Source organism: Perca flavescens, chromosome 3 (genome assembly GCF_004354835.1).
Source record: "Perca flavescens isolate YP-PL-M2 chromosome 3, PFLA_1.0, whole genome shotgun sequence".
In the NCBI taxonomy this organism is placed as follows: Eukaryota; Metazoa; Chordata; class Actinopteri; order Perciformes; family Percidae; genus Perca; species Perca flavescens.
The window spans coordinates 3096023-3117918 of NC_041333.1; the positions used below are offsets into that span (position 1 = coordinate 3096023).

The following is a 21896-nucleotide window of genomic DNA, read 5'->3' on the forward strand; positions in this document are numbered from 1 at the left end:
TACGGCAGGAAGTTTACAGGCGAAAAAGTGGAGGGAAAGTGTGGTTGTGTGTATGTAAGAGAGACAGAGGGAAACGGAGAGGAATGGCTACTTTCCTCCCTTTCCCTGTCGTGTGCGGAGGGTGAAATGTGACCAACAGCAGACCAGCGGTGTTATTGGCCTGTACCATGTCATGCTAACTCGCTCTATCAAAACCCGTTGATTTATGGGGGCCTAAAAGCTCTGCATGTTATGTATCCCATAGGCAGTGTAAAACACAATAGTACCACTGAATCTGACAAACACTGCATTCATAAAACAAGCCTGATACAAAGAGTTAAAATAGTGTCTTGCACCCTCCTTCATACTAAGAGACAGACAACAGCATTTAACTTGTCTTGTGTGTATATTTTCTAATGAGGACAGAGTGGAGGATCTACATTCCTCGTGTGCATATGTCTCATTGTGGAGAGGCTTTGCTCACTCATCCTTTCTTAGCTGTATGATTAGAAGGATAAAGGGTCAGATGGAGGACTGCAGAATCCCAGAAAATGTACTGTATACAGTCATTTATGTTGCAAATGCCATATTTAAAAAAAAATAATAATAATAATCTTAAATGACCATATCGGTAGTTTTGCATTTTGAGCCCATTACCTAGTCAAAGCATGCCACCGTTTTTGGATTGACTGCTTGACATCCAGGAAGCCACCATTTAATTTCAGATTGCTATGACAGTTTTTGTCATCATTAAATTGCATCTCCTTTCTTCTTATTTTTGGAAGCAAGTACTGTCTGTCCAAATGTTCTTGCTTTTTAAGGAAGGTATGACATCTACATTTCAGAGTTAACTGCCAAAGAGCATTGCGAAAGCTGTGTTTTTGGAAAACAAACCCAGAAGACAAATAATGTGAGAGTTTTTTTTTTTTTAACAATTTCTATCTGTAACTCAGGTAAAAGATAAAGGCATCAAACTGTTCACTGTAGTGAATTGCCCATCTCAAGCAAGCTCTTTGCAAGTTAATGTCCATGATGTATAAATGATTGCCTGGAAGGTAATAACAAAGGTAATTTGGACAGCACTCCAATAAATTCAATCCAAATGACCTTCTATATGTTCCTATATTATCCACATTAAGGATGCAGCACCTGGTCTTAAAAGTTCCAGAGTGAGTTGAGCGCGTTAGGTCTTATTATTTTTGCCTGGAAGGTGAGAAATGATGTGTACTTAAGGGGTTAAAAAATATATAAAAATAACAGTATGTTCATTCAACACAGGAGAAATTCCTTAAGAAATAGGCTTTTCTCAAAACACGGGTAAATATTTGCTCTCTTCTTCAATGTATGGAACCACAGCAGGCTTTATGTAGGGGCTCCTTTACCATGCTGACTTCCCCTCTGCTGCGAGGTCCTGACCCCATCACAAGAGACCAGGGAGAAAAACCCAACTCAGTTCCAGTTTCATTTAACACACCTAACACTTCTGCCTGCAATAACTGGACTAGCACCTCTCACCGCCTTCTCATGGCCTGCTGTTAGGTTTGTTTGTGTTACCTTTCCCCTTGAATTCTCACTTCATCTCAGTGGGATACAGAGCCTTTTTTCTCTGTTTTCCGTGGCTCTGTCCTCACGTATGTTATTTCTTGCACTTAACGGAATTGTTGGGCGATTATATGGTGAAAACTGTGGGGTTAGACGTTGTGGTCTTGTCAGTAAGCTGTAAAACGTGGACATCTCTCGTCCTTTAATACACAGGAACTGATTCCTGAGTTCTACTACCTCCCGGAGATGTTTGTTAACAGCAACGGCTACCATCTGGGAATGAGGGAGGACCGGACCATGGTCTGTGACGTGGACTTGCCAGCCTGGGCCAAGAAGCCTGAAGACCTTGTTAGGATCAACAGGATGGTAAGGTTTAGGCCTCTGTCAAATTCTAAATGGTATAGTTACCCTAGCTCAAATCATACCTGTATATGATATTACTTCTTTTATTACCCGGATAAAAATCTTCAGTCAGAATTAAAACCTTACTGACCAAACATTCTACATAATTTTTACTTTCTCCTTTTACTTTTTCTCCTCCTTTTTTTCCTTGCTACTTAAGATTGCAATAATGACATTTACAGAAATTAAAACTATTCTGACCATTTGTAATGTTATAAAGATGATTGTCCAATTCATAGTAATGATTCATTTCATTAGGTATATTTATATATTCTTGTTATACTATTCAGTAGAGGCCATCTCATTCTCATAAAGTGCACTAAAGTATATGGCAGCACACTGCATCCTGACATGTTACCTACTAGGGTTGATTTTGTACTTGTAATACACATTACATGTATATAGTTGCTTTCGGGCTAAAACCTTGTATGTCCAAAACTCTTGCTTTTCAAAAAAATGGAAAAAGGCTAATTTGAAAACATTATTATATTGGACTATTTACCTTCGACGAAGTCAGATAAAATTGCCTTGTCACTGTTTATTTGTAAAACCCACAGACAGACGTAAAGGTGTCCAATAGCATTGATTTATTTTTTTAAAAATGACAGTGGCAAAATATGGAGATACAAGGTTTCTGACCGATAGCGGCGATATACTGTACTACTATACTGAGAATCTGTTGTAGGTCGGGATTATATAATTTAGATGTATTTTTCAAATGAATGATTTACATTTAGCTTTTCTGCCTCCTTCTCACATGAGCAAAGCCATCCATTTCCCACTCTTCCTTTTAACCTTCCCATGCATCTGTGTCTCCTTGACGTATTCATGAAGCATCTAATAAAGTGCAGCGCTCAATACTAACACTGTACCCCTGACCCCAGTGATGTCACTGAAGGACAGGACTGAGGCCAAGTTTGCCCTATAGTGTTACCTTCTCTAATGCCGGGCCTCATCACTTTGGCAGCGTGCAGGGCCCTTTCCGTGTGTGTGTGTGTGTGTGTGTGTGTGTGTGTGTGTGTGTGAACGTCTGTGTGTGCGTGTTTAATACAGACAGCCTATCAACATGTGGTCCACAACTCCCAGCAGGTTTCAGGAGCAGCACGGACAAAGAAATGGAGATCCAACCCAATCTCCTGCTGTCCGATGAAGTCTGTTCTCCCTTTAATCTGGAATCGGTTACTGTAGAAACTCAACAGCTCAACACAATTTCTACAAAAACTACGTTGCATGTGCTCAGAACAGTGCAGATGCATTTTGAGTACATATCCACATTTGTTTTTAACCAACATTAAAGATAAAGTCAGATTGTTGAAGCTGAAAAAAGTTTCATGATGCGGATTCCAAATTTAGGCAAGTGCTAATTATTTTGGAGATTACAATCTCTTAATTTTTTTAAGATTCATAAATTCATGTGAACTGTAACATTTCACATGTGAAGAAAAACATTTCACATGAGGAAAAAAAATCCTCTATGGTATGACTCCACTTTCTGATAAAGGCTTGATGAGTAGTTCCTTCTTAAAAGCATAGAAACTTCAATAATAGCGATAGGAAGACACAAAGTTCCATGCATGTTATGTATCCGGAGGTTGGGGGGGCCACAGTGTTTTTGGACCAGAGGTAGAAAGAGGCTCAGGGAACACACTTGACCTTTTCAGCTGGAGTGACAGAGCGGGGCTGGTCTCATGGAGGTGACCTTTCCCCGTGCTCTACCCCCACTGCCGGGTCCAGCTCTCTCCGGCTCGCAAGGCTGGGAGTTGTTAGGGCCATGTGTGCATCTCCAAAACAAGGAGAGAGGATGGCTGAAAAGAAAAACAAAAAAAAAAAAAGGATTACAGTGGATATTTTCTCACTGTTGAAGGATACATGTGTGATTTTGCCTTGCATTGTTCCATTCACAGACCAGTGTATTCACACGCCCACAAAATCACAGTCCTCTGCCTCCATTCTTTTTGTCTTTCTTTTGTTCTGTTCCCTAGCTAGCCCACACTCTTGCTTCCTCTTTTATGTCATTTCTGTCAGTGACTATCTCTCCCTGCCTCAGCCTCTGTCTCACTCTTCCTCCTTTTTTCCCTTCCATCCTTCTCTTTCTCCCTCCCTCCCTCTCTCTCCCTCCCCTCCCACTTCCCATCTTTGCATGTGCCACTTTCAATTGAAGTGATATGCCCTGTGGCAAACTCTGCCTCTGTGTGCTCGAGCAGGCTTTGTTGGTAATGGCTGTTATTCCTGACGCGAGGGGAGGAGTGTAAATTCTTCTAGCGAAGCCTAACACCAGCATGCATGGGAATTATATCGTACTGTACTGTGGAACAATACATCAAACCCCCACTGCATGGCTTCCATAGGTATATTTATAATAGTTATCAGCCTTAAATCCCATCCCAAATCTCTCACTAACACTCCCTCAAGAAATCCCTTTCCACACTCACAAGTAATTCATCAGTGTTGCTCCTGCAAATGGTTTTACAGTAAATGAGATCCCTGTTAGTAGTGAACCAATTTCTTTGTCTCCATGCAAAGATAGCGGGACTGTATTTTAAGTAGACAGAGAAATGTGATATGGGAGGCTAGCCCTGAGTTAGCTGATTATATTAAAGGGAAGGGATGCAGCTCCTGTCTCTTTTTTTTGTCTTGTAATATTTATACACACTAAAACGGGTTAAATATTTATTTAACTGAATGCAAGTCATTTTCCCCTTACAGTGCTCTTCATTAGTTTTGTGATGTTCGATGTGACGTATTGCCTGGTAGGTCATCCGTTCACAGTAAAGTAGGCTGTGTTTTGTTGTGTTCAGTGTTGTGCTGGTATGCCTCTCACCTCTAATTGCCCTCCACTCCGCTCACAGGCCCTGGAAAGCGAGTTTGTGTCATGTCAGCTGCATCAGTGGATTGACCTTATTTTCGGCTACAAGCAGCGAGGCCCGGAGGCGGTGCGTGCCCTCAACGTCTTTCACCACCTGACTTACGAGGGCTCCGTCAAGCTGGACAGTATCACCGACCCTCCGCTCAGAGAGGTAAGGCACACATATTGCCATGGAGACAAAGCCCCCCCATCCCCACCCCCCTTTCTCATTTAACATAGGCACAACTTCCTGTCTCTATTTGTCCTGGCATGTGTTGGAGCTCCGGGAGCATTCATATCATGCATCTGTCAATCAATTATTGTGTCATGCAAATGTAAGCCGTGAGAGAATTTGGCAGAGCTGCTGACTCATGGAGTTAGCTTTGAGATTAGCGTCATTTTGTGATGACCGGAGTTATTCATTTCCCCTCTCTCAGATAAACAGAAATCTTTTAATATATGTCCACATAATTCATAGATCCTCTTAACATCGGGATTCTTTGCTCTTTTCTTCCTCGCACTGAATGTACTGTATGTTCCTTCCCTTAATCAGATCAATGAATCTGACTGAGCTCTTTGATCAATCAACTGAGGTCACTCAGTCAATAGGCGAGGGAGTGAATCCTCTTGTTTTCAACGAATTAATTGAATATCTATGAGCTCGGCCGTACGACTCGTGAATAGCTTAATTGCGTAGAGAGGAAAGGGGACCGGAGACTGCAGCAGCTGGCGTGCATTGTGATACTTTCCAGTTTGAGCTTGTCTCTCCCTGTGATATCCACCATCTGCTGTCTGCAAAACAAGTCATTTATATACTGTCACTTCCAGGGGCGCCTTTATTTATCAAGTGACCACTATGCAAATCACCTGCAGAAGATTTGGCCGATCTAATTACCAAACGAAATTGTGAGAGGTTTTTTTTCATCATTTTGAGAAAGATTAAGGTGATGCCTTTTTTTTATTATTATTTTTCATCCGGCTGAGGGATTTTTTTTAGCTGTCTTACACCCTGCCTACTATTACCCTGAGAGATGACAGTACTGTTAGTTAGCTGCACATTAGGAAGCCTGCTACTCAGACTCCCTAATTGCGTGCCCAGTTGATGTAGTCGCTATTGTGACATGTAAATGTATTTGTGCTGGAGAGAGAAATAGGCTCAGCTAATTGCAACTGATGTAATGCTGATATGATGAGCACCAATTAAGACCAATCTTCATACCTTCAATCATGTTGCTCATTCCTGATGGATTCTTCCTCTCCCATATATATATATCTTCTCTATCTTCCTCTAACATAAAGCAAAACCTTGTATATCTAAATGCCATATTCTAAAACCAAGCAGGATCCTGAAATGCATTACGGAGAAGTCTATTAGAAGTCTTACTGGCAATTCCGAAAAAGATCATTGTAATTTTTCAACAGCCCCCTGCAAACCTGAGGACAATGTGTATAAAAAAAAAAGTATTTTGCCAGGCAGATTACAACAGTTGTATTATACTTTAATGCTCTGCTGATTTCATTTAAGTTAATACTTAAGTTAAGAACAATATTCCTGCACAGTCTATATCATTATGATCATTTTGTAGGTGATTTCCTGCAGGATTTAGCGTACCATGGTTCAGATTATTGTTTACCACGCCTCCTGTCTGCGAGCTGCCTGTCTGAGCCCGTGAGGTGGAACATGGAAAAGTGCCCAACGAATGTCTCGCTAAGACCTGCTGAAATGTGACGATTGACTCCGAGGTATTGATTCATTGTGAGCCTGACAGGTGAAACTGCACATCCAGCGTTAGTCATAACAATTAAGGCATTTGAAATGCCAATAAATTAGAGGTCATGAGAGATAATTTCCGCCCATGTGTCAGAAAGGAAATGATGACACCCTCTGACACGCCGCGGGGCCTGTGGCTGAGGGCACGGTGACAGCTCTACTGGGCACACTGCCGGAACAGCACTCCTCCGACGTGATGCTCCTCCTGACAGCCTTCTCTTATGGACAAACATGACAGCCACCCCTCGATTCAAACCCTGCTGTGTCAGTCACAAGTAAACAGACAAATTATTCATCAGTGGGACTCCATTCCTCCTCAGCTGCCACTGCCCCTCCCGCCCCCTTCTGAATCAACAAAGACAACAAAGTGCGCCGTGGCTAGCCAATGAAGGGTTTGAAGCAGCCAAGATATATATATATATATTCAAATTGATTTCACCTTGATTTTCTCATAGTGACGGGACACAAGTGTTTAAATGCTTGACCTTAATAATAAGACACTTCCTTCATATTTATCACATAGAATAAGGATTATGTGTGCATTGTCATTGAAGATAACTGCATTAGAGACAATCAGCTGCTGGTGGACACATTGTTTGAGACATTTCTGCTCCCACGTACAGTAGTGCACACATGGACTCCCGCTGTCACTCAAGAAACACCCTCAGGCTAATTCGTTGTTAGTACTTAAGGATTTAAATAAATCCAGATAAGCTTATCTTTAAACACATTTCCATCGGTCTTCCATCATCACGTGGGAAAGTAACGCAATTACACCGCAATTACATTAATAGTTTGTTTATATGTGTTTGCTTTGGGTCCGTGTTGTTTCCGTGCTGCCTTGATCTGTTTTTATAATCGGTTTATACTACTTTAAAGCCAGAAGTACTTATTGAAAGCAATTTGCTTCTGTAATCTCCCGAGTCAGTCAAAAGGTGAAAGGTGAAGCAGCTTCATATTTGTAGTTGCTGCCGCTGAACTCAGGTGTCATGACTCAGCACGATCCCACGCTGCTTAGTGGGTCACTGCGAGGCCGTGTTTGCATTCTGTCTGACAGAGCTGTTGTGTTGCTGCATTGCGTGAGTGCACTGGAGGATGCTGTTAGGGGGTGGGTGGGTGGGTGGGTGGGTGCTCCACGCAGCCTCTCTGTCACCAGTTTGGGAACCAGGCAGCAGATAGAGAGAGAGAGAGATGCAGCCAGCCACTCACCTCTGAAGCCTTTTGCCTCATGCCCAAATCAGATGCAAACAAAGTCCTACAGACACACACGCAGACATTGTGTTGTGTTATGATGGATGTTTGGTGCTCACCCATGCAAGGCGCGTGTTGCTGGAAGGGGAGATCATCCAGATGGCTTTGGCGATAAGTGTCACTTATCAGCCAAAAAGCAGAGACCTGAAGTGACTTAAACTAATGAAGTGCCTGTTAAGTGCTCCCCATCCCAGACTGAGGTAGGGATACGTTTCTGACGTACCTCAGAGAGGATTAGTGTGGAAGCACCTGAGAGCATATTGACACGTTTTGATCATCCAGTGGAGGAACATGTTAACCTTCAACAAGTCAGACCCCCTTCCCAAACACACACACACACACACACACACACACACACAGTCAAATCCTCCCCTTGCACTCTGGAAACAATTGTTGTCTAAGACTACCAAAATTGGACATGTAGCAGCCCAGTATCCCTGGTAATAGAATCAGCACAAGAAATATGGTGATGTTGTCCACATGGCCTCCTTTCCCTTTCTGATCTTTGTATCAAATTTCTTTATTTGAACAGACATCGTGACCCTCACCCCAAACCTAACCTTAAAAAGCCATAATGTCAGTTGCTTATTACTTGACGGACTGCGTTGTAAAGAAACACTGACTAGCACTTAATGGTTGCCAAATGTGCTCACAAACTCACATGAAACTTTCACTGCTGTGGACAGCGCCTTTTTTGGTGCTGTGGAAGATAGGAAGTGACCGGGGGTGGCATTGGTGGAGGCGACTGTTTGGCTTGCAGGTGGCCTGTCCTAATTCAGTATCGCCTCCCAAACTTCCCTTGCCACATCTCCCTCTGTGGCATGTGCTACCCAATAGGTCCTTTTGATTGTGAGCGGTGTGTACAGGCGGAGGAAAATGAAGGCTAGTCACCCAGGCAGCCAGAAGGGCGGGCGAAAGGCTGAGCGATGTACGTTCCATTGTGCACAGTGGCATTGACGGACATCTACAAGCTCCCCTCTGATGGTGGAAGTGGCTCCAGTCACATCAATCACTCCCGCCGTGGAGTGCCCCACTTTCAGTCAAGCTCAGCAGCTCTTACTGCTTGTTTTTTTTTTCCTCACTCACTTTGAGGCAAAGCTGATCTTTTGTCTGGAAGTTATTTTCTAATAATAGTTAAGACTTGATTCCTCCGGTGTGTTTTTTTTTCCCATTTTTCTTCCTGTACTCAGGGTGCGTCACGAGCATCCCTACTCCTAGTTTGTACCCCATAAATCATCCTTCATCAAGGTTCCTCTGCCAAATTGTCTCGGTCTGCTTGTGTGATTTTGTGCCTCTGTTTGGTACGTATGTTTGTGTGCTTGGACATGCTTTTCCCCTTTGTTTCAAGCACAATAACATCTAAAAGCAGGCCGGCCTGCCGCAGTCCTAGCTGGATGTCACTCCAGGTTAACATTTATGCAGTGGGGGCCCCTGCGCCTGGAAATGGGAATGGTTAACTGAAGCATGTTAATAGGAAAAGGCTTGTCTCTTCCATACTAACACTTGGATGACTCTGCAGGCTGAGGGGGGAAGGGGGAGCACCCAGGCGGATTGGGAGTGCTCCCTTTTCCCTTTACCTCCCCCTTTCCTCAGAGGCACGGCTGAGTTAGGATTTGCTTGCATTGTCAAGTAACGCATTGACCCATCACTTTGATGCATATTGATTGTGACAGCCGCGCTCTCTCTCTTTCTCCTTCTCCTCTCTCTCTCTCTCTCTCTCTCTCTCTCCCGCAGGCCACAGAGGCACAGATCCAGAGCTTTGGACAGACGCCATCTCAGTTGCTTATTGAGCCACATCCTCCACGCAGCTCCGCCATGCACCTGGTGAGAGCAACGTGCATGCTGGGAAAATTCCCTGCACCTCTGGTGGTTAGTGTGTGTGAGAGACGATGTGTGGACCTACGCGAGCCTGAATGGTGTGGGTTTGCGGGCCTGTGTTTGTAGGTAGACACAAGATTAAGATAGATGTCCCTGATTTCTTTCTTTCTTTCTTTCTATTTCCTTCACTCCGTTATGTAAATATTTCAGAGCCTAATCCTAACCCTTACCTCATGTAGGTCACAGGCCCGCAATATAACAACACATTTTGTTTTCTAGCTGTTACTGCCTACTAGCAGTGTGGTGTAAAGGGAAGAGTGCTCCCTACTGGCCTAGCTTCCCTCTCTCTGCTGTAAGCTGCTCGTCCCTGTCTAATCCATGTAATAGTCAGCCTTGCCCTCATTATCCCCACATGGCTCTCTCGGTTTCTCTCTCCCTTCAAGAAACTTTGTAAGGCAGATTCCTTTGAGACCTTTTAGTTCAATTTTCTACTTTTGTGTTTCATCCATTTCTGTCAAAAGCCTATAAAATTAGGGACAAGATGAGAGCTGAAACTGGTTCAAAACTCAAAGTATTGTCAGGATCACTATGTCCTCGATTGCTTTTACTCCTGCTCCACTTGAACTTTAATCAAGGCTTGTTGAGCTGCGTTTTACAGTGGTGAAATAAGCACATCTTTTAAAAAAAAGTGTAATGCTCCTTCTTTGTGGACCAAACTCAGTCTTTCTGATGTATCATGTATGCACCATCTCATGTGTACAGCCTACTCCATCCCAGTTTTCCATGTCTTTCCCTTGTCCGACCAGTCCCTCGTCTGACTGCACTGTCCGGGGGTGGGGGGCAGTGCATGATGCTCTCCTCTGTGTCTGAACCTAGTTTTTCCTCCAACCTCCACACTAATTGCCTCTTTCCATACTTTTTCTCCCATACCTCTTACCTCTTCATGTCATCTTCTACATCCCTCTGCCTTCCTGCTGCCCCCCCTTCCTCTTCCTGCTCCTCTTTTCCTTGTACTCCTCCTCTCCCGCCATCACATCCCTTCGTCCTTTTACACTCCGTCTTTTCTCTCTTCTACTCAATAGTGTTTCCTTCCACAGAGTCCTCTCATGTTCAAGGACCAGATGCAGCAGGACGTCATCATGGTGTTGAAGTTTCCGTCCAATTCGCCGGTAACGCATGTGGCCGCCAACACCCTGCCCCACCTCGCCATACCTGCCGTGGTCACGGTCACCTGCAGCCGCGTGTTCGCTGTCAACCGATGGCACAACACCGTCGGTGAGTGGCGCTCAACACGCAATGGCGGGCGATGTGTTCAATCATATGCCCCTCGTAAAAAAAGAGAAAGAAGGGGAAAAAAGTGCCACACCACATGCGATACCTACCACAGCAGCGGCCCTGTAAAATCACTTCATCACCGTCACACACAAAACCTGCCCACCACTCATAATAGAGCTGTAGCCAGCTGGCTGTGTGAGAGGCTAGCACCTCCTAGGTAAGCTGACCATGAGTGTTTCCACATGTTCCTTTTGAGACATGTGTGAACAACATTACCCACAGAGCCCCTCCCTGAGAATCAGCCTCACCTCAGGGTCAGAGGGCCAAAGCAATGGTTACTTGGAAATTAGGCCGCAACTGCACCACATTCTCCTCACACGTCCCCATCTGTCACTGTAGAGACACACTGAGCCCAGGACCAAAGAGTCGGCACTGTGTGGCTGCTCCCACACTAATGAACACAGCTGCAGCACCCTTGCCATCCTGTCGGAGAGGAGGGAAATGTGGTTTGGTTTTTCAGAATAATGATGATAATAAGGTCTCCATATTTTCAGATGTGTTGCTGTTTCGAAACTGGCTCCAGATACAGATTGCATGGATAAGATGTCTCCATTCTGTTTGACACTTAAAAAATAAAAATATAAAAGCCCAGTAAGACAGACAGAAATCTTTCTGATTAGTCTCGCATTGCCAGACTTTACTCCACAACGCTGTGGAGTAAAGTCTGACTACACCACACATACATTCTGGGATAGGAGGAAAAAACGCTCTGGGTTGTTTGCATTTCTTTAAACCAATCACATCGTCTTGGGCGGTGCTAGGCTCCACAAGTGGTCACGGTGGCTCTGCAAAATAGTCCCAGGAAGAAACTTGTTTTAGTGGAACATTTGCACCCCGCAAAAGTAATTAACTGTTTACACAATACAGTAACATGAGCTATTTAAATTAGCTGGATACAAAGTTAAACGTAATTTGTTCTTGCCAGTGTATCTTTTGGTGGATTTGGTCCACAATGATCCCCGAACCAATCGGACATATTCTGAGGGGCAAAGCATGACATGTTGGGCTTTATCCTGGAAATGTGCTGTACTTCCGTTGATCCACGCTACTTTCTGATGGACCTGATGGAGGTCTGTGTGTAAGAACGCACACTAGGGCTGCACAATTAATCGCAATTTTATCGAAATCGCAATATGGACTAGTGCAATATCCAAATCGCAGGGGGGACGCAATATTTGTTAAAGGCAAAATATGTGTCAAACCATTCTAAAATAAAGTAGTGTGGTGCTGCAGAGACGTCCCGGCCTACAAATCCTATCCTACAGAATAAAGACAACATCTTTGTTTGGTACAGATTAAAGATTGTCCGATACCATTTTTTGCTTCCCGATACCGATTCTGATACCTGAAATTGCGTATCAGCCAATACAGAGTACTGGTCTGATACCAGTGTGTCATATATTTTTTATATTTATATTTTAACTGTACACTACTATCCCTGTATGGATGTGATATGAAATATGTAATTTAGAGTCAGTAGGAATTATGATTGATGTTGTTTTATTCCAAAACTCATTCACCTGTTCACACTCCCAGACCATATGTAGGAAAGTTCCAGTTTGTTCAGGTTGGCAGAACGTGCAATAGGGAGTGGGAATGGCTTTCGAGACGTATCTCTTCTGAGGAGTCCAATATGTCCTATGGCATATGTTGAAGTGGATCTGCGGGTGATTTGGGTTCTTGGAACAGTGGGAAATGTTGTCCCAAACTGTCTCTCAATGAATTACGTTCCCCTCCGATCTCAGCTCTCGCTGCCATTTTTTTTACTATTGGGAATTGATTTCTATCTTTATTGTCTCTCTGGCTCAGGTTAAACTCTTTGTGAAACATGAACAAACAATGAACGCCACAGAACTTTCTTTTATTATCCAGTCTGACAGTCAGTTATAACGGAAAAAGAATATAAATAAACTACTTCAAAGTAGATTTTCTTTAGGGCTTTATTACATGGTATTGGATTGGTGCAGTAACTCCAGTACTTACCGATACCAGCGTTTCAGGCAGTATCGGAGGCACATCTCTAGTACAGATCCTCGCAAAAAATCACACTATAATCATTTACATTTTTCAAGATTTAATATTAGTCAATGAAAATGAGAATGATGATACAAACATAATCATGCCCTTCAATATCGTGAATCATATCGCAATCACAATATAAGTCAAAATAATCACAATTAGATATTTTCCTCAATCGTGCCGCCCTAATGCACACGTCCAGAGGTGAGAAATAGCCTCAATGATTAATATACTTATGTAATCCAGGTCTCCGAGGAGCACCAGGCTACTCTCTTGAGCAGGCCCATCACCTCCCTATAGAGATGGACTCTCTGGTTGGTGAGTAAGCTTCCTTGTTTTGAATGGAAAAATACATTTGACCACTGGCTTTTATATGCTGTATTTTAGCTGTAAGGCTCTTAATTAATAACTTTAACACCTCAGGTATTGACATGAGTTCTGTTCTGTTTTTTTTTTTCCCCCACAGCCAACAATACTGGAAGCAACAAGCGCCAGATCACAGACCTAGTGGACCAGAGCATCCAAATCACCACACACTGTTTTGTGGTGACAGCTGACAACCGCTACATACTGGTGTGTGGCTTCTGGGACAAGAGCTTTCGTGTGTACTCCTCCGAGACAGGTAGGTTACAGTGTAAACTCTATTTCCTATAGAGGTGTGCGCTGATGTGTGGAGGACGGAGCGCTATAATGGGAATAATACAGTATTGTCGCTGTTCTCTCCTGACAAGCCTTGTAGAGAAACTGATAACTGTACTGCAATATGCTGGGACTCACTGATAAGAAAACAAGTTATTTCTGCTAATTTCTTTTTCAATGGGAACAAGATGATAATTTACTACATTTTGACAAGCTGCATTTTATTTGGTGGTTCCAAACTAAAGGGTTGGGATGAATTTCACAAGAGGATTGAATGGATAAGAAAAAAGTCTGTTGTTTATTTTTTCCTCAATATTTCTTTTCTCTTATGAAATACTGGATACTTTGACCTCTTCTGGCCTTTAACAATCCTTCAAACATAACAAACCAAGAGAGAAAAAAGGCATTTTAGCCTTTAATAGACAGGACAGCTGTAGACGGGAAAGGGGGAAGAGAGAGGCGGAAGACATGCAGCAAATGGCCGCAGGTTGGACTCGAACCCTGAGCCGCTGCGTCAAGGACTGAGCCCCTGCATATGGGCGCCCACTCTACCAAGTGAGCTACCCAGGCCCAGAGAAAAATCACTCTTTTGGGTTGAGCTCTGTCCACACTAAAGCCTTAATCTGTGATGGTGGGTCACAAGCAGACGGTTTATTTGAAGAGGCCACAAGCCAAAGAGGCTGGGACCCACTGATTTAACCACACTCAAAACATGTTTCACTACTTCACACAATACTCCCTCACAGTCAGTGGGGCTTTCTCAACAGCAGGAGTAGTTTTACCATGTCGCATTTCAGGAACTTCTGACTTAACGATTTTTGCCAACATCGAAAACATTTGTGCATATATTTTTTTATTTAGGCAAGCTGACCCAGATAGTTTTTGGCCACTGGGACGTAGTGACATGTCTGGCCAGATCAGAGTCTTACATCGGAGGAGACTGCTACATCGTCTCTGGGTCCAGGGATGCGACACTTCTGCTGTGGTACTGGAGTGGACGGCACCATATTATCGGCGACAACCCCAATAACAGTAAGTAAAGTACACACACACACACACACACACACACACACACACACAGTATACAGTAGCATTGCCCTCTTTGCAAAGTTACAGGGATATTTTCTGTTAGTATTTCACCTATGAAATACTCTTGTATAAAGCCTGTATAGGTGCATGAGTTCATTGTTAGTATATTCAAAAAGAGCCTTTGATCAACACTGGAAAAAATGCATTCTACCCTAGAAATCGAATAATGTGGAGAGACAGGGAGAAGATAATGTATCTGCACTGTAGCTGTGATATATTATTAGTGTGATTTATTGCATTGAGCTGTGCTGCTTTCAAGTAGAGGACTCCAGATGTCTTGGCTTTCAAAATAGTAGACCCCAGTGTGTGATTTCTGCTGCTCAGTTCATTTAGTTGCTCATTTTCACTGATTGTCTGTGTTCAAAACAATCCATCAGGGTATGGGAAACAGACATCACAGTACTGTACAGGGAGGAGCACCATATATGGTATGGAATTGAAAAACTGAAGACAAGGAAGAATTTATTTTTAATTTCTGGATGACAATACAATGTGTGTGTTTGTGTGCGTTAGAAGATCTTGTGTTTCCAATTGTTACAGATTCTAGGAGCTCCAGATTAGTTGTGAGTGTTCTCTAATTAACTTCACTGAGGCTCCGACAGTTAATTAAGAATTTCAGCTTGGTTGCCTCCAATTAGCAAGGGGCAATAGCACTTGTGTTACTGCAGCAGGAGAATAGTATTCCCCTGATATTCACACTACAAGTGCTTACAATGCATCCGCAATGGACAAAAGGGACAGAAACTGCATCGCTCATCTCAACAAACAAAAGACAGCGTGAAAAAAGATGCATTTTCACTCAGTGAAATCACTTCCAACGTCTTATCAACAGAACAGTCCATATGTCATAATTTCAGAAACACTGTGGAGGCAGCGGATACTAATCTAGCTTGCTTTAAGAATGCAGAGCAATAGAGGTGTGGGATCCTGGAGTTTGTTTGTAAAGGACCAGGGGCAGTGCAGAGGAATCAGCTAAAGATTTGACACATTATACAAAAATGGCCGGCATTTACAATGATCCTCTGGGATAAACCACTACCGCATATACTTTCATATCTTCACACTCGAAGCCCTCAAATAAATGTTGTATAACACACAGAGCACCAAAGTCCTCTTTATTCCCGTACTTATTTCCTTATTCTTCATTGAACGATCCTTTCCCCGAGTCTCGTTCTGATGATTTCATGCCTATTATATTTTCTATAATGCCGGTTGAAGGTTGTGTGAATATGTAGCAGCAGCCCTCTGGATCACTGCTTCCTCATCCCGTAGATGTGGAGTGCCAAAGAAATTGATTTTCGCCCGCACCCCAAAAGGCTGCATGTGTCTTAAATGTATAATAATTAAAATATTTCCAGCTCAATCATGGCCCTGCCGCTCAGACTCGGCCCGGTGCAAGGGGATATTTGCACGGGGTAATTGTGGCGGCTGACTTGGTCTCGTCCCAAGGGCTAGGAGAGGGTGGGGGGTACGCGGTGCAGGCTGATTGAATCTTTTGTCGGATAGGTGAGTTGCATAAGGTCCCCTTTTTCCCCCCGGAGGCTTTTTCTGACACTTGTCCTATTCAGCTTCCCTCAGCAGTGGGTGCTGGGACTGACAGCGCTGCTCAGGTTCCTGGTCTCTAAGGGACTGTGCTGCATCGATCACAGTCCAGCTCACTGACTGGACCGCTACAGCTGCAGAGGTGAGGAGATGATGGGGGAGGAGGAGGGGGACAAGAGAGGAGAAGGAGAGCAGTCTGGCATATGTCCACATCATCTATCCAGACTTTACTGTCATCGAGGTGGATAGAGAAACTTTCCTGAACTGGCTGAACTTTTGAGTCTAGTGTATTTTATGCTTGAGTTGAGTTTGCCGTCACTAGTGGGCTGAAAGGTGGTGAATACTAAGGGCCCACACAAATTGCAGTAGTGCCTAAAGCATAATTGTTTTCAGTTGACCCAGAATTCCTATCTACCCCTTCTGTTATGTTTTAATACTTACAGTATTTTAATACTTACAGTATTAAAACAGTTTCTCTGCTTCTCATTGGCTGCATTTGGTCTGCATTTCTTTCTTTGTTGTTAAATACAGATACTTCCCACTGTTGTCCCACTGTTGACATTAATTTAGTGGTGGATTCAAAGGGTTAGACTCTCTGCAGTAGTTAAGGACATGATGTGGGTTTATTCAGTATTGGTGATCAGTGCCTTTTCAGAAAGAGACTAGAGGTCGCCTCCGGGTGCCGTGGAACTCCCCTCACTAACCTCTCCCCCGGCCGTCATCAATCATGTGACACACGGGATGAAATCAAGTGGCGTGGCTGCCATCAGTGGGCATGCCAGCATTTACATGACAATTCAAAGGGACCTCCCTGCTAGCAGATGCGTGTCTCAATCACTGTGCTTGTGTTTATTTTATTTTATAAATTATAATTATAATTTATTTTATTATTTTTTAAGTGTGGTGCTTATTGCACAGAAATCCCAGTTCAGAAATTTGACAGGTACATTCAGATTGTTTAGGTGATTGTTTCAGAGTCAGGCGATAGATATAGATAGACCAAGTAATCGGTTCATGATATTGTGTATGTGTGATCTTTTAGGTGACTACCCGGCACCGCGAGCAGTTTTGACTGGCCATGACCAGGAAGTTGTGTGTGTGTCAGTCTGTGCAGAGCTGGGCCTGGTCATCAGCGGAGCCAAAGGTCAGTGTACTCTCCTGTCTCCCTTTAACGTCACTGTCATCAGAGAGGAGGTCAGGGACACTTGTGTTTGAGCTAGAATATACTGGCATAGATACTGTAGGCTACCAGTCTATTACCAACCCACGTAGATTGACAGATGTTTGTTTCAATGAGCACTCTAGACCTGCATGTGTCTATACCATACCAATAAAAAATACACTTTAAAGTCAGTCAAGTTTATTTCATCCATAAAAATGGACAACTCTATGAAGCAACAGTTAATAGTTATTTAGCAGCTGTATACTAATAACCCTACATACAGAGAATGAATGCCATAGAACTTTCTTTTATTATGTAGCTGAGTCATAACCAAAATAGAACATAAATAACATATTTTAAAGTAGATTTTCTTTGGGGCAAAATGATGTGGTATCTGATCGGTTGCAAAGACTTGAATAATCACTGATACCAGCATTTTAGGCAATATCTTTTTTTTTTTTAGATCAGTTTTTTATTATTAGCACCATTTATCATTCAGACATACAGAACAAATTCCAGAATATGTGCCAGGTAATATCAGATGGTGCACAGAACATTTTAGGCAATATCTGAGGCATTTGTGATACTGGTATTGGTATCACAACAACTCTAATGTGTACTCAGCTGCACATGCAAGTGCCTCACAGAAAAAGCCAGGACCAGGAATCTCTTTGCATGCTGTAGAACTGCAGAAAGTAAGTTGTCTGATTTTATAACGTTTTACATGAGCACAGTTTGTCACTGCTTGTCTGTGCATGTTTGGGTTCGGCAGAGGGTCCATGTCTGGTCCACACCATCACAGGGGACCTGCTGCGGGCTCTGGAGGGGCCAGAGCACTATCGGTGCCCATGGCTCATCTCAGTGTCCAGTGAGGGCCACTGCATCATCAAGTACGAGAGGGGCTGCTTCTGCAACTTCAGCATTAATGGAAAGCTGCTGGCACAGATGGAGGTCAATGATTCCACCAGGGTAAGCTGGTATTTTTACACCAAAAGAATCCATTAGAGATGTGGATGCATCTTTACCAACCTTTTATTACTGTACATACGCTTTGATTCAAATACTGAGTCAGTTTGCAAAAACACTGATGATGGTTATGTACAACAGGATCTTTATTGATGATTGCCTGAAAGGGTAACATAAGTTAAACAAACAGTTGTCAAAAAAGTCAGCAAGACTACACAGCCTGGATCATGGTTTACAATTCAATGTTTTACAGGAGAAATTCAAGATATTAAAGCTGTAGTTTCTGTCTCCCCCATGAGGAATTCTAAGTAATGACAACAACACTGTTGCGCGTCCACATGATAAAAGCCTCCTGTGACCACAAGCACCCCCCACGCAGTTTCTAGTAGTCAAGGAGGACACGGAGGGTTAAAAAACATGGACTCTTCAGAAGAGGTCATTAACTTCACTTGAGTTTCTGCACGGGAAAGTCACCGGACGCCACAATCTTCTGAACATAGTCACACTGAGAAATCCAGAGAGAGTTGTGTGGAGCTGATAGTCTTAATTAGCTTTGGAGCAACTCATTTGGCAACGGCTTAAATGTAACGGACGTTCAGCAATATCAAAAAGTTACGCACCAAAGCTTTGATACAGTTATATAATTGTATAAATAGTATTATTACAATAACCCATCTTAAATGTGTACAAAACTGTACACATACTGTTCCTCCATAATTACAAATGTTGTCGTTTATGTTGTGTACAGTACATAAGCATCTGTCATTCAGTTACATTTTTTACATTATGCAGCAAAACAACTTTCCCTAAGTTGGAAGCTCTTTATATACAGTCTATAGTTAGAAGTGACATGTTGAACCCTTCTCTTCTCTGTCCCTGCTGTAGGCTATTCTCCTGAGTAGTGATGGCCACAACCTGGTCACAGGTGGGGATAATGGCGTGGTGGAGGTGTGGCAGGCCTGTGACTTCAAACAGCTCTACGTCTACCCTGGCTGTGATGCTGGCATCCGAGCCATGGACCTATCACACGATCAAAGGTCAGAGCGGGCAGTTGTATGGCAGCAATTATGAGGCCACAGAATTCCAACCTAATTAACTGTCATCATTATACAGCATAGTTTCTCAAAGTGTCCAAGCCAGTGGCCTTCAGAAATGTTTTGTGCAGCCCCTGAAGGTGACATAAAATCTATGCATTATACTTTAATCATCCGCAGTCCTTTTTTTAATACTTTCCCTTTCAATAGCTTACAGTACATTTAATACACCAATCGGCAAGGGCACCGTCGCAGCATTCGGAGCTTAGCGCCACCCAAGGCGATTATGATTGGTTTAAAGAAACGCAAACAATCCAGAGCATTTTCCCCTCTATCCCACAATGATAAGCAGTTTAGCCAGACTCCAGTGCTGCCACAGCGCTGTGGAGATAGGTCTGGCTATGCCAGACTAGTGCCCCCCCTAACACGCGTCTGTCAGGTTAGGCATAACAACTTGTAGAAAGCTACTGGTTGCATGGCAACTAGTGACACCTCACAAGTGTTGCAGGAATTACATTCTGTCATCAATGTTAGTGCTGTTAGCTGAAGTTAGCAATTTAATGTAGAATTGAAAATAGTATAGAATAGAAAAAATTAAAATATTTTGTTTTATGTGTGCACTTTTCCTATGTGGCCCTCAATCATATGCTGGCTCTCCATATTGGCACCAAGTTATCAGAACTTGAAAACCCCTGGTATAGTATGTCATAAGAAATATAGCAAGTTATCCAAATAAGTGTCGCAAAAAAATTATATTAAATCATAATAGTAGGTCATGAAAAATGTCATAGTTTGTCACAAAACATTTATAGTATAGTATGCCATAATTTATTATGACTAACAGCATATTGGCACTCAGACACCAAAACTTTGAGAACCTGATATACAGGTACATTTACTGCTTTAATAAGGTCCTCGGATGAGGTGAATTCAGGAAATAGACATTGGGCCTCATTCACCAACCGTTCTTACGAAGAAATGTGTTCTTAAACCCTTCTTACGAACTTTTTACAAAGATTCTGGCATTCACTAATGTTTTCTTAACTTGGATTTGTTCTTAGCTAAGAACAAAATCTACGAACACTGAAAAGCACTCTTACGCACATTTGAGTGATGACAATTTGCTTCAAATGATTGCTTACGGCATTTTATTTAATTCTACAGTCGTTTACAATGATAGTATTGTACTGTAATGTATTTCTGATCATTTGTTGTAAAAAAAAATCATATTATGCAAAAAAAAAACACTAACAATACAATTTACATCAGCCATTCAACTGATTAAATCCTGCGTTATTTGGTGATTGATCGCTATTTATAGGGCCAAAATGTAGTGATAGAATGTAACAAAGTACAAATTCGTCCTAACTGTACTTAAGTACATTTTTCACGTATCTGTACTTTACTTAAGTAGACTCAATAGTGCATAGCCTACTTTTGACTTTTACTTTGTTACATTTTGCAGCAATTATCTATACTTTCTACTCCACTACATTTCTACAACGTTCCGTTACATTTTCTGATCAGTTTCCCCCCTCTGCCAAAACGTCTTCCTGACCGTCACACGTTTGTCTCACCAGTAAAGTTTGGTTGCCGTAGATACTGTATATATGGGTTGCCGTAGATACTGTATATATGGGGCACTGCTGATCCAAGCCGGCTCCGGTGCTGCGTCGCTGACCCTCGGTAATACAGCCCCGGTAAAAGTGAAAATGAAAACGTTTGTTTTTATTATTCCCGTTTTTAAATCATAGTTGCTATATCTATTTCTCTCTACAGCGTCGTTTACTCCTCCGCCAGGCTGTGTAAGACGCGTTCATATCTTATTTATTTGGCTGGACCTCTTCACATCTCCCTATTTGCGCTGCTTCACACACTTTATTTGCTTACTTGCATGGTTAAAGAAAATGAAATACATCCATGAATAAAACCAACCGCATTCCGATTCAAACAACACATTTCCGTTTCATGGTTAGGATAGGAACTTTTTTTTAAAAAGCCAGGCCTTGTTTGTGGTAGTGGACACCTTCTACTTTTACCAAAGTAAATATGTCTCTTGTTATTTGTACTTTTATTTAAGTACTGAGATTCAGTACTTCCTCCACCGCGGCTCCGACAATCTCCGAAAACCTGTCTCCCAGGAGGTGCACAGGAAGTGTCATGTCCTTATATGGGAATTTGCTGGGCGTTTTCTAATGCTAATTAGGAACAACTGGCACGTGCTTTCAGTTACAAAGACGTGGGATTCATCAATCCTAAGAACACAGGTGCGAACAAATCTGCTGTTTAAGAACACGTCATGAATCCGACGTAGACTTTTCTTAGGAACCTTCTTAAGAACATATATAATAGAAAACTTAAGATATTGGTGAATGAGGCCCATTGTACCTTATTTATCTTAATAAATCTATACCAATCACAAGGGAGATATAGATCAAAGAAGCAAAGATCTTTTGAACTCTGAGGCAAAACAAACTGTCTATCCAAATGGTGTGTGTTGGA

At 42.6% G+C, this 21896-nt stretch overlaps 2 protein-coding genes across 14 annotated transcripts in view; one reads left to right on the forward strand and one right to left on the reverse strand.

Moving 5' to 3' along the window:
- The window catches only part of nbeab (neurobeachin b), a 280354-nt gene that overhangs the window by 253040 nt on the left and 5418 nt on the right, over positions 1–21896 (forward strand). For 11 of the 13 annotated variants that reach the window (XM_028573291.1, XM_028573290.1, XM_028573295.1 and 8 more), the window contains 10 exons: positions 1735–1887; positions 4773–4940; positions 9525–9614; positions 10691–10883; positions 13209–13280; positions 13429–13584; positions 14463–14633; positions 17275–17376; positions 18167–18363; positions 19246–19397. In XM_028573291.1, coding sequence (XP_028429092.1) covers positions 1735–1887; positions 4773–4940; positions 9525–9614; positions 10691–10883; positions 13209–13280; positions 13429–13584; positions 14463–14633; positions 17275–17376; positions 18167–18363; positions 19246–19397 — 1454 coding nt within the window. The remainder of the gene's footprint in view (positions 1–1734; positions 1888–4772; positions 4941–9524; positions 9615–10690; positions 10884–13208; positions 13281–13428; positions 13585–14462; positions 14634–17274; positions 17377–18166; positions 18364–19245; positions 19398–21896) is intronic. The other 2 variants (XM_028573293.1, XM_028573296.1) reach the window with 1 other exon arrangement.
- LOC114552477 (serine/threonine-protein kinase DCLK1) overlaps positions 19294–21896 on the reverse strand; it is a 31164-nt gene continuing 28561 nt past the window's right edge. Inside the window, exon 17 of the mRNA XM_028573307.1 lies at positions 19294–19380. The gene's annotated coding sequence lies outside the window, so the exon portion shown is untranslated. The remainder of the gene's footprint in view (positions 19381–21896) is intronic.